This window comes from Schizophyllum commune (genome assembly GCF_000143185.2).
Source record: "Schizophyllum commune H4-8 unplaced genomic scaffold SCHCOscaffold_12, whole genome shotgun sequence".
NCBI classification, from domain to species: domain Eukaryota; kingdom Fungi; phylum Basidiomycota; class Agaricomycetes; order Agaricales; family Schizophyllaceae; genus Schizophyllum; species Schizophyllum commune.
The window spans coordinates 444451-456788 of record NW_026089549.1 but is presented as its reverse complement, the minus strand read 5'-3'; the positions used below and the strand labels follow the sequence as shown (position 1 = coordinate 456788).

Here is a 12338-nt window from a genome sequence, read left to right as displayed (position 1 = left end):
GAGTGAACACGCGCCCTTGCGCCGCCGATCTCGCGAGTGGCTTCCCCACTGCGCCAATCACTTGTCGTGACTCCAAGCATCGCCGCACCTCGCACTCGGTTGCATATTTTGAGTAACCCCCTCGTACACCTCTTCGACACACCTGCCGTGTCCGACCGCCGTCGAGCACCCGTCTCCGACATCGCGGTGCTCCAGCAACCTGCACCCGAGCGCCCTGTCACCAGCCGAAGTTGATTGCAAGAATGAAACCCTACGACAGATGTAATTCTATCTCTTGCTCTCTCGCCCCGGCCTTCACTCTCGCAATGGCGTGGGCTACGCTCGTCCCGGCGCGTCGCTGCATGGTTTGACAACGTTGATTGTCAGACAAGGCCCAATGAGTTGTCCTCGCCGCCTACATGGCCCCGAGAAGAGGAGGCGAAGGCCGGCGAGTTCGCTCACCACCGGCTAGAGACGGCGCGCGACGTCGCCATCGCGCTAGAGCCTCACTCCAATGTCTTCTACAACACACTTGAAGGGGGACCTATCTCGTTATATCAAGCCAGTCGCGTAGTATCATTCAAGTACAATGAGTCGAGTACGAATACAAGGAGCGGATATAGAGCATACAGGGAATCAGATGAACATAAGTATAGACGGCAAGCGGGGAATGGGTAGAACAGAGAGGCGAACCAAGAATACGGCGTGATGTGAGTGGTCCAGCCACAGGGCGCGCGGGCGAATGCGGCTTCAATTGATCGACCCAAGAGAGTCAAGGGACGAAGTCAGCAGCATCCGGATCGACAAGACCGGTCATGATTGCGCCAATCTTGCGGATAAGGTTGACCTCAGGAAGAGCATACTCTGGCACGACAGAGTTGTCTTGGTCCTTGAGGATCTTGTTGGTCTTCCAGACCATGTTGTAGGGATTAACATGCAGCCTCTTGAGAGGCATTCGTGGCTTGCCGGAGTTGGTCGTAAATGGCGGGCGGATCAGCGTCTGCTGGATGGTACCGTCCCGACGCTCGGTGATACGCTGGATACCGGCTTTCCCCCAAGTGTTGAGGGGAACGATGCGGTAGTAGTAGCCGGTCTCCGTAAAAGGGAACACCTGTCGAATATTTGAGCAAGAGTCAGACGGACAGAGAAGGCTCGGGTTCGACTTGCCTCCTCGTAGTGAATGAAGCCCTCGGCGTTCTTGTGAGGCTCGACCGTTCCCCAGGGCCAGTCGCTCACGACCTTGTCCGTGAGCGCCGTATACATCTTCTGGAGGTCAGACATCACGGGGATGATGATCACTTTGCTTGGGTGATCCTTGCCCGGGTACCCATCCCAGGGAGCGTGTATATCGATGCTCACTTGGGAACATATTGGTCAAATGATCGGGCATAGTCTTGAAACAAACGCACAATATACATAGTTGAGGCGTGAATTGACGAAGTATTCACCTGGGCCCAAACCATAGGACCTTTCGATATCTCGAAGCTTCGTTGATCAGCGCGAGGATGACGAGGAAATCAGAAGACATACATCGGCAGGCTTCGCCGCTCTATCCACGCCATGGGAGATGTGGACGGTGTAGTCGCACCTTTCCATACCTGTAAAGGGACATCGGTCACCCGAAAGCGATACTAAGCGCAGCGCCTCTGCACACGGCCTCGAATCCGGGTCTGCGCGTCTTTGAGGAGAGAGCCATCCGATAGATGGAGGGCGACGCGGTCTCCAAGACGGCGTTGACGGCGGTGGCAGGTACTCGGAGATCTCAGAGTCTGCCAGTGACGGTGCAGGCGACGAGCGAGAGGCACTGAATGAAGCGCTTCGTATAGAAGGGGGTGGCGGGGGTAGCCTTTGCACACGCTCTTGTTCTTGTGCAGCGCGGTAGGCAGCGCGCTCCTTAAGCGTAGGAACGCGACCAGTTAGGGCACTGCGAGGTCGGAGAGTCCTGGTAGGAGGAGCATCAGAGGATGCCCCCCGGGCCACTCTCTTCTTCCGCCCCATCGGTTACGGGTCATTCTGTGTGTTGTGTCAGTCCAGTTCGGGGACAACGAAGGGTCCTGAGGCAGCGCACCGATGGTAGGCGAGTCGGTGGGGTGAGTGGGAGAACAACAACATACTTTGGGACCTTATATAGCACTGGTCGCCCGAGGGCTTTGACCATGTTCATACCAGCTATCGTGCATAAACCTGAATGTGAGACAGAGAACAACGCGGTCGATGTTCTTGTTCAAGTTTGTGTCAAGGTCACATTCATGACTGTGGGAACGTGATGTGACCGTGACAATGCGTCCTTTGTTCATTGCCGTCGTCAGAGACGACCTGCCACTGGACACCATCCTCAGGCGCTCGCATATCTGTAATCAACAGCATGTCTTCTCTTCCATCTGAGGCACTCTCAACGAGCAAAGCACTGCAAGAAATCATAACTCATCGTGTCGTAGACTTGAACCCCAGTCAGTATCGTAGACAAGTAAGTCCTACTTCCATGCGTCTCCATTCCCACGGTCTGATGGTCAGCGCCAAGATCGAGCACTTCGAATATTACTGGGGTCTACAGAGATGTACTCTGGATCTCAGCTCGCCAATGAACCACGTGCAACGTGAGTTCTCTATTAGCATGGATTTGTACAAAACCAACGGTATCCAGTTCGCAAGGACATGGTAGAAGGCCTGAAACATCGCGACTGGGTGCTCATGCCCACAAAAGAAACTTTGGATATCATGTATGAGCTCGCGAAGTTCAACGAGACCGCCGACCTTGGGTCGCGTAAGAATTGCTTTGAGGCAAGTTTTCCCCTCTTCTGCTGAAGTTGTGCTAACGAACTTTACAGGAGCTACCGGAAAAGGAGTACGAATACGACTTCGTTCCGCTGAAACTTCTGAAGAGCCGTCGCTCTCTCTACGTCGACCTCGGTACAAAACGCAAGGCGATTCGCGCTGCATATCGCACTATGCCTCGAATCAGATGTCGCGCGCATCCCTTCTTTGTAGCATGGATGGCCTCTGACCAGCTCGACCACTGCGCATGTTTAGTCATGCCCGAGAAGAAGGGCAGGGCGCTGATGACCTCCGTCGGCCGCATTGTCGGATGCTGGGTGAAGACCCCACCGGAGGAGTTCCTCATCGGGCCAGACGTCTGGAAGCCCCATCGGCACCCTTTGAGCGACGATGGGGAAGAGGCGCGCGCTGCGCTGAGCGGTTCGCCCAAGACCAACGTCGCGCCCCGTCGGCAGACGCGCAGGGGGACTCGAGCGCCGTGTAGCCAGTCGAAGACCAGCACGCGAGCCAAACCCTACGAGCTACGCGATCGACAACCGGTACGGTCAAGAGGATCCGCTCTTCCTCGCCCTGGCCGTACATCCGGCGACGACTCTGGCGATTTCGACGCGGCTTATATATCTGCTTGGATGGCCAATGTCCCGGATCAATCATCTCTAGTTTCTCCCTCCCGCCCATCGACTCCGCGCAGTGAAGACTCGGACCACGACGACGAGCCGGACCACCTGAGCCCGGACGACGCGTTAGCACGTTATCGCGAGGAGACTGCCCGCGATTCCTCAGACGCGTTAGATCCTGGAATCAACGTTGCTCGCCCTAGCGGGCTGAAGCTCGGTCAGGGTGGCGACTGGTCGCGTTTCGCGAGCAACAATTGGGCGGCATATATCTATGGAGAAAGCTTACTGGGGAAGAACTCGTTCGACAAGGCCAAGAAGTAACCCGCCGCGCTCGCGATCGCTCTGCATACGCACTCGCCACGTTGGTCATCGTAGAGCGCTTTTGCGCTCCAAAGCCGCGTAACTGTCAAAACCAGAGCGCTCGAATGGTTTCGACGAATCTTCAGCCCCTACGAAGATGAACGTCGAATCCCCGAGTCTACGCTCATCACGGTTCTGCACTGCACGCCGACTGGGTATCTTGGCATACATATCGCTCCCATGTCCTCCATTGACTTGTCGAGCTGCAAATAGTATCGCTGCACCCTGTCATCTGTATCATGTACGCGCACAATCAAAAGGCTGTCCTCTGGCAAATCGTATACGCTGCCTGCCGTTCCCTCGGAAGCTGGATCTGGATCAAGGAATATGCAAGACTCTCCCATCGTCGACTATAGAGTGGTGGATTCGGACGAGGGCCCATATCGTCGCCAGGTTCGCGTCATTTAGTACGGGTGTGAAGACCTCCGAAAGTCCTGTTTTCGGACTGAGCACTTTGAATACTGAAGGGGGCCTACAGAACGAAGACCTAGATCTTAGCTCGCCACTGAACCACATTCGTCGTGCGTATTTACTGTGCTTCTCTCAGCGTACTATGTTGACGCGCGCCTTTGTGCTAGTCCCCCGCCTCACCTCCTCGACACTTCTTGCGTGACTAGCTGCCGTCGAGAACCCGTCTTCGACGCTGCGATGCTCCAGCGACTCGCACCAACCAAGATGTAAGCGTGGCAGGCCTCTCGAAGTTGAAATATCCCTCGAGCCAGCGCTCCGCATAGCTCGTCGGTCGGGACATCACACTCATCCCCCCGACTCTCACTGGGGCCATACTTTGGCACGCCAGGCCTGCTCTATACCTCTGTAGTATAGTCTGTACTTAGTCCTCGCGCTCACACCGCCTCACGCCGCATTATATGGCGGCCGTTCCTCTAGTACCTGTCCAATGCAACTCTGCAAGGTTCATGGCTCCTAGCCACCGCCCTTCAAGCCATTGTGCTTATGCTCATTGTGATCCGGAGCATAATCGTCTCCTTTGCATGATATGGGTAACAAACCGACGTGTGGCTGAGCAGCGAGAACTTCGAGTTATGATCCCAATAAGATAAGCATACATTACACAACATAGCAACGATCTCGAAAGCATGTATTCAGTGGAAGAGGGTCAAAAGTGAGCTGGATTGCGGGGCGCGTCATCCCAACAGGTCGTCGATATCCTGCTCGACCTTTGCCAACAGCGCTCGCTCCGACTCGCGCCTTCGCGGAGGTACCTGCGTACCCTCGCGCTTCGTTGGCGCATTCGTATTCTCGCGCTTGACCGGTTTCGTAACCGAGGGAGGCGCGGGATTGTAGCCAGTGCACTCAATCTCCGAGTCTGAGTCCTCGGGTGCCGGAGGTGCTTGAGGGCGAGATGAAGGTCTCCGTTGAGGTTCCTTGCGCTTACTGCCAGAAGGCATCGAGGTGCGGCGGGGGTCGTTCCGCTTCTTTGCCGGTCGTGATGTATTGCCAATGTCGGAAAAGCGTCGACCATCTCGTCGCGGGGCCGAGGGTTTGGCAGCGCTCGTAACGCCTTTCGTCTCTTTCTTCGTGACGATTGGTCCCTTCTCCTTGACGATTGGCGCCTTCGAACTCGACGCCAGGGAGACGCCCGTCCCAAGGAACTCGATCTCGTCGTCGCTCGACTCGAGATCCTCCTTGATGTCAGGCTGAGACAGTATCAGCGGTGCAGGAGATGGTCTGTCGAGAGCGAGCGGGGATGCAGGCGCTGGCGGAGACCCAGGCGCAGGTGACAGCGATGACCACGACACAGGCGACCCCGCGGGGCTGAGAGGGCGGGGTGGCAAAACCGGAGATGGGGTCATAGCTTCTGCGTCCAGCGCCAGAGAGCGCTCAACCATCTCTTCTTCCTCTTCATCCCGCTCAGGTGACAATGATATTGGTGCGCGAATTGGCACTGGGGGTGACGGCTCTCTCCGACCGAGACCCAGATGGCGGACGATAGGAGACGAAGGACCAAGCGACCGCGATGGTGGCGTCTCTTCCGCGTCAGACTCGTCCGAGCTGATGTAGATATACTCGCGGCCCATCGTACGCTGAGATGGTCTGGGAGCGTGGTAAGCAGGACCGTCGCTGGCAGCAACAAGATGAGAACATACTGCATGGGTGGCGTTACGTCGGTCGCGACAATACTCTCCTTGATATCGTCGTCCGACGACTCTGACAATCTCGCTCGTCTGAGAATAATATAAGCATCCGACGGCAGGCCTGACTGCATTAGAATCGACTGACTTGTGAGGCTTGTCATCGTCATTGAGATCTGCACCCTCGGCAGCATCATGATCCTCCTCACCCTCCTCGTAGAAGAACCTGCACTGCGCATTAGCCCAAACAACATCGTCCCCAATAACAAACACCCACCTCGGCCGCTTATCCCCCGCATTCGGCTCAGTCTTCACCTCCTCTTCCTCCTTCGCCTCCTTATCCTCCTCCATCGGCACCAACGTATCCAAAAACTCAAACAACTCGCGAAACTCCACCAACTCCCGCCACTCCTCCCTCGTCAGCGACTCCAGCTGCTTCTTGTACTTGCTCTGCACGCGCTTCTTCAGCGCCGCGACCGCGTTCTTGGCGTCCTTGTGCTTCGGGCCGTAGCGCTGCACGACGACCTCAGCTTGTAGCTCAAAGCGGGGATAGGGAGCATTGAAGCAAGGAGTAGGAAGTGAGGACGCAGACGTACGTCGGTGACCAGGTTCTCCAGCAGCAGCTCGAGCGAGCAGATCTGGTAGAGGTCGACGTCCTCGGGCTCGGGGAAAGTCAGATGCGGCAGCATGAGCGCGAGCGGGCGCCTGTCGGCCTCTCGCGTAATAACATGCCGTTCTTCTGAAGGACCGCGCCGACCGAGGAGCGCGTACGCAATGTCAATCGCTAGGCGCAGCTGCACAGCGTCGTCGGCTTTGTTCACGCTGGAGGGATGTGAGAACGGGTCACTCAACATGGGCACAATACCTACCCGCTGTCGGTCCTGATGACACGCGAGCTGTCTGTCCACTCGAGGTAACAGTTGATCAAGGCGTCCGGACTGAGTGGTTTCTGATGGACCGAGTCTTCGTGATACAGCTCGCACGTGTATATGTACGCGTCCAGAAAGACCTCGAGTCGGAACTCAAGTCAGCGCTCGCTGTAAACTGATAACTGAAAAACTTACCTCGCGCACCACATCCTGCCTCACCGCGCCCGAGTGGCTGTAGCTCCTGAGGAAGAACTGCAGCGGCTGGATCAACGCCTGATTGTTCCCCGTCGCGTGAACCGCGTAGAGGACGACAAGGTTCTTCATCATCTATCCGGTTCGTTGGCCAAGTCTAGACGACTACAAAATAACCATCGCTCAGGCTCACCTGTCGCGCACCCACCAACTCCCGCCGGTCCCAGGTGATCTTGATCAGCGCCTGTGCCAGCATCGCCAGCGCCTCCGGATCTGTCGTGTTCTCCAGGACGTGCACCCAGTAGTTCGTCCAGTCCAGCCTCTGCGGGTTGTAAGCGATCAGATACATTGTCATTGCCAGATACGAGGCCATTGTCGAATAGACGATGCCATCGTCGGACCCAGACACCGAGATCCAAGCGCGGTATAGTTGACGGCGCGATATAGATGACGGCGCAAAACGAACAACGCACCGTCCAAGCCTTTCCCGTCCGCTCATCCACCACGTCGAGCCTGTCCCCCCAAACGCGGTACATGTCCGCCACGCACTGGATGAGCTCGATGCGCACGCGCGGGTCGGTCGCCTCTTCGGCGAGTTCCTTCGAGAAGGGGCCGGCGGCGAGTTTGGCAGTGGGCTGAAGTAAGGGAGCGAGCGCCTCAGCCGTGCTCTCAAGTCCTGGTCGAAGGCGGCTCACCAAATGCAACAGACAGAACATCGTAGCGGGCGCGAGGCCGTCCGCCTTCCCCTTCCGCCCCGCCTCGATCGCGACGAACCTATATGAGAGCTCCTTGAGCAGCTCGACGACCTCCTTGCTCGGGCGCTGTGACATAATCACGTTCAGCATGCTCGCCCATCCCTCGACTGGTACCGCGCTCACCTCCGGCAGATACCCGCATAGCAGCGTATAATATCGCAGACAGCGCATACGGGTCGCATCGTCGAGCAGCACGACGTCGACAGTTCCATCCTCCCTCAGCGCGCCGGCGTCCTCCAACCAGGCCCAGATGATCTCGCGCACGGCACGCGCGTAGGCCAGCTCGCCCTCCGTGTCGGCAAGCTGCGCGAAGACGACCTCGCGCAGGTTCTCAGGGAGGGCAGGGTGACGCAGCATCTCATCTGGCGGTCATGACTGTGAGCGCGAAGGATGGTAGGATGCGCACGGGACAACAAGACGTACATAGGATAGGCGCGAGCGCCTTCGAGCCATACGGATCGCTGGCCCCCACGGCGGCGCAGATGTGCAAGAGCTCGTGCAACCGGAACACGCGCTCGTCCTGCGCGAGGATTTCCTCGTGCTCCTTGTGCGCCGCCACGTCTTGCTCGTTTGTCATGTTGATACGCACGGCTAGGCGCCGTTGTGCATCGTCCACCTTCCCCCTCGCCTCTTCCCAGCAGCGCTCCACGCGCGGTACCAGATCGGTCACGGTGGGGAGTGTGTCTTGAAGGTCGGCGTTGGCGCCCTTGTGCGCGATGAGTCCGCGAACGAGGGCCAGAAGCGCGAGCGTGGAGTTGTCCCAGAGGTTGAGGCCTGGGGTGTGAGAGGTTAGCAGATGGTTCGGATGTTAGTTGATGATTCGGAGGATTAGACACTGGGTCAAGGGAGATGCGAACAGAAGAGCCCCGGAGGAGCAGACAGCGGGTTGAGGAGGTCCGAACAGAAGAGCCGTGGAATTGTATGGGAAGGATAGGAGTCGTATAAGAAGGATATGAGAAAGAACACTCACCACTCAAATCCAGCCCCTCGCACAACCTCGGTCGCGCGGAGAGAAACGCCTCTACGACGCGCAGGTATGACTTGCTCGTGGTGAGGCTGAGGCGAGTTAATAGGGCGAGAAGGCCGGCGAAGGGGGCTAATGGGTTCTCCTCAGCAGAGGGCATGTCAGGTTCCGCCTTGACATTGGGCGTATCCGGCTCCGCCTTGACATTGGGCGTGTCCGGCTCCGCCTTGACATTGGGCGTGTCCGGCTCCGCCTTGACCTCGGGCTCGGGCTTGATGGCGGGGTTCAATGCGTCCGCCCAACGAACTACAAGCTTCGCCACCTCCCGCCGCACGTCTTCACTGCGATCGTCGAAGCCGTACGCCAGGAGCCTGTCGATCACGGTACCGTTGAGCTTGTCGATGATCGTGCCGTTGAGTTTGTCGACGATCCTTGGGGCGTTGGAGGTGTCCGGATGCGTAGGTGAGGCCTGACTGGTGTTCTTCGCAGATCCTCGACGCTGACTAGACGCATCGGGCGCACCCATCCCAGCAACACTTTCCCTCAACCTCCGATACACGGCCGCGCGCACCCTCGCATCCCCCTGCGCACCCTTCCTCGCAGATTTCTCATCGCGCCCATCATCCCGGGACCGTAGCAGGAGATGAGGAATCGTGTTCTCCGTGATGGGAATATAGGACACCACCGCGAGCCGCACGTCGACCGCAGGATCGCAGGCCATGGACTCGATCAGAAGCGCTTCGTCCCCAGCAGCCAAGCGGTCGCCCTCCATCGCCAGGCACCTGCACAACAACCTCGCCGCGCCCGCCCTCACCACCCGATCCTTGTCCGCCAGCCTTTCGCGCACCTCTGCCCTCACCTTGTCGACCACGCGCGCGTCGATCGCGCCGAGGGTGCCGAACATGCGGGACAGGGTGTCGATGGCGCGGCGGCGGATCTGCTTGGTGGGCGCGGCGAGGGCGTGCCGGAGGGCTTTGAGGACGCGGCCGGTGAACCAAGGCGCGGGCTCGTGCGTGGGGGGCGGAGTCGTCGAAGGACCAGGCTCGCCGCGGTCCTGGGGGTAAAATTGGAGGTGATTGTGGCCGACCTGACCCACTGGGTGCGATGTCAGATGCGGAAGGCTTGCGCTAGGTACACCACGCACCAGAATCATTCAAAAACTCGATATACGCCGCGACAAAGCGCAGGCCAAGGTCGGCCGGACGCGCTGCCTTCATGTGCAGGCACTGGCCGAGGAAGTACAGAAAGCACTCCATGAACTCGTACCCGCCCTGCTTCCCGCCGCACTCCATCGGCGCCCCGCGGCAGACGACGGCGCAGTGGAGGGCGAAGAGGGCGGCGGAGTTGCGCGTGTGGGAGCGCTCGTTGGTGAGGGCGTCGGTGAAGATGTGCTTCATGGAGTCGTATATGTCGGGCATGCCGTCTGAGGGGCGGGGCGCGGGCATGGTCGCGTGCGAAGGGGAAGTGTCGAGTTGAAAGGGGAAGGGGAAACGCGATCACGTGTACGCATGCGCGTCGGCTGACTCTGACTCTGGCTAGGGTTGGATGGTGGTGCGTTCGGGCAGCAAGAATCGATAGGTGTTTAGCGCCCACCCCTCCTTTGCCGCGCCCCCCGCACACGGTCTCCCCGTCAAGGGGCCCGTGTGCGGGGGGCGTGCGCTATCTACTATCTATGGTAGTCTACGCTACGTGGTGTACTCTACCAGCATGGTCCCTCCTACCAGCATGACCCCTCCTACCAGCATGACCCCTCCTACACGCCTCATTGCACGAGCAGCATGGCGGCCTGCACGGTGGGTGACGAGTGAGACGGCGAGCGAGACGGGGGGTGGGAGAGAGACGGTAAGCCCTTGCCCACCTCCCCCCGTCTTATATACCGCCCTCTACCGTGCACGGACCTTTTGCAAGCCGAGTACGACCCCCAGCAAGCCGAGTACGATCCCCAGCAAGCCGAGTACGCGCCCCTTGCGACAGCGGCTAGTAGGTAGCGGATGTACGTTGTCAGTAGCTTATGCACAATAACATTGTCCTGGGCATGCTGAATACTCCACGAGTTGGTCGGTGGACACTGCGCCTGGCAGAGTGGAAACACCGTGTTCTCAATTCCTCCCTCTCGCAGTCAACGGGAGGGAGCCACCGATGAGCGTCGCGGTGGTGGCGTCCGCACTACTGCTCGCGAAGCTGTCCGCACTGGTACCGGCGCTCACGAAGCTCGCTTGCTCGCTTTCCGATTACAATGTACAAGTATCCTTTCCATTTATGATGTCCAAGTACCCGACGGACATCTCCGCAGACTCAAGGGACTGATATGTCGAGCAACTCAGTTGCAATAAGGATTGTAAGAGCTTTCATTGCAATTCATAGCTAGTAACATCGCAGTACGAGGTGTCTACTGAGCTAGCGGTGTCTACCGAGCTACAAAGAAAAGCGATACCCCAACTCGAAGGCGAGCAACGCAAGAACGAGCCACCAGATCGGGGGACGAAGACCTATATACTCGGCGCTCGAGTGGTGGACACTCAGCGCCCGAGTGGTGGACACTCATCGCCCGAGTGGTGGATACTCATCGCCCGAATGGTGAGTACTCGGCGTCCAAGGGGTGATACTCATCACCCCGCGGACGGCGATCCACTGCCTCAACGCCAAAGGGGAAGCAGATTCTTGCGCGTGCGAGGTGGGCGCGGGCGAAAGGGGTAGTCCATCGTTGAGAAGGAATAGCGCATCGAGAGCTTTGGGGGTGCACCTTGAGAGCGTAGGGGAACCGTGAAGCGCTGAGGAATAGCCCATTCGAGACGAAGAAGCCCTGAGAAGCGCGTGAGTAAAACCTGAAAAGCGCGTGAGTAAAGTCGAATAAAAAGCGCACCAAATATCCCTTACCCTCGCTCGCCGGACGGCGATACGTTGCCTCATCGCTTGGGGAGTGGGGGGCGATGCTCGTTAGGAGCGAATCTGTTGAGGAGTGGAAGGAGCGATGCTTGTGAAGAGTGAGAGGGGCAAAGGAGCGCGTCGGATAGAGGGGGGGAGCGAAGGAGGAGGGAGGGGAGAGAAGGGAGAAGGAGGGAGAAGGAGTGTGAGGAGCATGAGGGGGGAGCGTTAAAGGGCTGTCCAGGGTTGATGGGAAAGCTAGGGAGGAGGTAGAGGCTGAGGAGAAGGTAGAAGCTAGGGAGGAGGTAGAAGCTAGGGAGGAGGTAGAGGCGTCTGAGGGAGAGGGGAGTCTGAGGAAGAGGGGTGCCAGCCGAAGGGAGGGCACGATGAGGGTGTGGAAAGGGAAGGGGATTGAGGAAGCAAATCGGTCTGAAGGAGGGAGGGAGAGGGACGTGCACAAGCGACGGGAGGGCGGGGGCGGGGGAGAGATAGAGGGGGGAAGGGTGAGGAGGTGATAAAGGGGAACAAGGTGATAAGGGGGAAGAGGATCGAAGGGGTTGGGGTAGGGGTTAAGAGAAGGAGAAGCGAGGGGTGGAGGGGGAAGGAAGGGCGTACCTCGGACCGTGCTTGATGTGAGGATGTTGTGAGCGGCTAGGGCGGCGCTGCGCGCCACCCCCTCCCCCACCCCAAAGGTCGCGTCGATCAACGAGAACTTGAGGCGCGGACCTCGGCGCATCTGACGTCGATTTGCGGATTTCGGAGGATTGAGAAGCGGCCGAAAACACCTAGAAACGCGTCAGCAATGAGTGCAGTACAGTCAATACAGCACGCACCTGACGTGCTGGCCGCCACCCAATCCTCCTTGTCAC

At 58.4% G+C, this 12338-nt stretch overlaps 8 protein-coding genes across 8 annotated transcripts; 2 read left to right on the top strand and 6 right to left on the bottom strand.

The window, feature by feature from the left end:
* Positions 1-513: 513 nt before the first annotated feature.
* On the bottom strand, positions 514-2059 carry SCHCODRAFT_02752494 (uncharacterized protein). Its single transcript, XM_050347264.1, has 5 exons — positions 2048-2059; positions 1510-1992; positions 1389-1464; positions 1147-1337; positions 514-1090 (listed from the first exon to the last, which is right to left on the bottom strand). The coding sequence occupies exons 2-5, from the start codon at positions 1975-1977 to the stop codon at positions 752-754; spliced, it is 1074 nt and encodes a 357-aa protein (XP_050197888.1). The 5' UTR covers positions 1978-1992; positions 2048-2059; the 3' UTR covers positions 514-751.
* Positions 2060-2297: 238 nt separating this feature from the next.
* On the top strand, positions 2298-4124 carry SCHCODRAFT_02640341 (uncharacterized protein). Its single transcript, XM_050346143.1, has 4 exons — positions 2298-2446; positions 2501-2576; positions 2624-2760; positions 2808-4124. The coding sequence occupies exons 1-4, from the start codon at positions 2345-2347 to the stop codon at positions 3690-3692; spliced, it is 1200 nt and encodes a 399-aa protein (XP_050197887.1). The 5' UTR covers positions 2298-2344; the 3' UTR covers positions 3693-4124.
* Positions 4125-4748: 624 nt separating this feature from the next.
* On the bottom strand, positions 4749-5480 carry SCHCODRAFT_01192945 (uncharacterized protein). Its single transcript, XM_003027428.2, has one exon. It carries the CDS (start codon positions 5212-5214, stop codon positions 4849-4851), a length of 366 nt encoding a protein of 121 aa, XP_003027474.1. The 5' UTR covers positions 5215-5480; the 3' UTR covers positions 4749-4848.
* A 701-nt stretch (positions 5481-6181) lies between these two features.
* Positions 6182-7997, bottom strand: SCHCODRAFT_02465112 (uncharacterized protein; the record flags this gene model as incomplete). Its single annotated transcript, XM_050342648.1, has 8 exons — positions 6182-6337; positions 6421-6646; positions 6694-6833; positions 6889-7020; positions 7079-7207; positions 7359-7520; positions 7581-7706; positions 7764-7997. Coding segments are annotated over 8 exons (1305 nt in total), but the record flags the coding sequence as incomplete, so codon positions are not given.
* Positions 7998-8606: 609 nt separating this feature from the next.
* Positions 8607-10546, bottom strand: SCHCODRAFT_02714896 (uncharacterized protein; the record flags this gene model as incomplete). The annotated part of the gene is made up of 3 exons (XM_050347053.1): positions 9749-10546; positions 8912-9699; positions 8607-8684 (listed from the first exon to the last, which is right to left on the bottom strand). Exons 1-3 carry the CDS (start codon positions 10047-10049, stop codon positions 8607-8609), a joined length of 1167 nt encoding a protein of 388 aa, XP_050197885.1. The 5' UTR covers positions 10050-10546.
* On the top strand, positions 10241-10640 carry SCHCODRAFT_02640336 (uncharacterized protein). Its single transcript, XM_050346142.1, has 3 exons — positions 10241-10304; positions 10331-10397; positions 10440-10640. The coding sequence occupies exons 2-3, from the start codon at positions 10383-10385 to the stop codon at positions 10590-10592; spliced, it is 168 nt and encodes a 55-aa protein (XP_050197884.1). The 5' UTR covers positions 10241-10304; positions 10331-10382; the 3' UTR covers positions 10593-10640.
* Positions 10641-10936: 296 nt separating this feature from the next.
* Positions 10937-11223, bottom strand: SCHCODRAFT_02640335 (uncharacterized protein; the record flags this gene model as incomplete). Its single annotated transcript, XM_050346141.1, is given in 2 exon segments — positions 10937-11022; positions 11036-11223. Coding segments are annotated over 2 exon segments (162 nt in total), but the record flags the coding sequence as incomplete, so codon positions are not given.
* On the bottom strand, positions 10950-11518 carry SCHCODRAFT_02640334 (uncharacterized protein). Its single transcript, XM_003027427.2, has 2 exons — positions 11468-11518; positions 10950-11407 (listed from the first exon to the last, which is right to left on the bottom strand). The coding sequence occupies exons 1-2, from the start codon at positions 11512-11514 to the stop codon at positions 11146-11148; spliced, it is 309 nt and encodes a 102-aa protein (XP_003027473.1). The 5' UTR covers positions 11515-11518; the 3' UTR covers positions 10950-11145.
* Positions 11519-12338: the final 820 nt, after the last annotated feature.

Excerpts from the sequence above, each read along its gene's own strand:
- SCHCODRAFT_02752494 (XM_050347264.1), bottom strand. The coding sequence starts at position 1,977 with ATGGGGCGGAAGAAGAGAGTGGCCCGGGGGGCATCCTCTGATGCTCCT. Across the intron at positions 1,465-1,509 it reads GAGCGGCGAAGCCTGCCGAT|CTTCGAGATATCGAAAGGTC; the intron begins GTATGTCTTCTG and ends TGATCAACGAAG. Across the intron at positions 1,091-1,146 it reads GCTTCATTCACTACGAGGAG|GTGTTCCCTTTTACGGAGAC; the intron begins GCAAGTCGAACC and ends AATATTCGACAG.
- SCHCODRAFT_02640341 (XM_050346143.1), top strand. The coding sequence starts at position 2,345 with ATGTCTTCTCTTCCATCTGAGGCACTCTCAACGAGCAAAGCACTGCAA. Across the intron at positions 2,577-2,623 it reads GCCAATGAACCACGTGCAAC|TTCGCAAGGACATGGTAGAA; the intron begins GTGAGTTCTCTA and ends AACGGTATCCAG. Across the intron at positions 2,761-2,807 it reads CGCGTAAGAATTGCTTTGAG|GAGCTACCGGAAAAGGAGTA; the intron begins GCAAGTTTTCCC and ends CGAACTTTACAG.
- SCHCODRAFT_01192945 (XM_003027428.2), bottom strand. The coding sequence starts at position 5,214 with ATGGTCGACGCTTTTCCGACATTGGCAATACATCACGACCGGCAAAGA.
- SCHCODRAFT_02640334 (XM_003027427.2), bottom strand. The coding sequence starts at position 11,514 with ATGAGGCAACGTATCGCCGTCCGGCGAGCGAGGGTAAGGGATATTTG. Across the intron at positions 11,408-11,467 it reads GCGAGGGTAAGGGATATTTG|GGCTTCTTCGTCTCGAATGG; the intron begins GTGCGCTTTTTA and ends CGCGCTTCTCAG.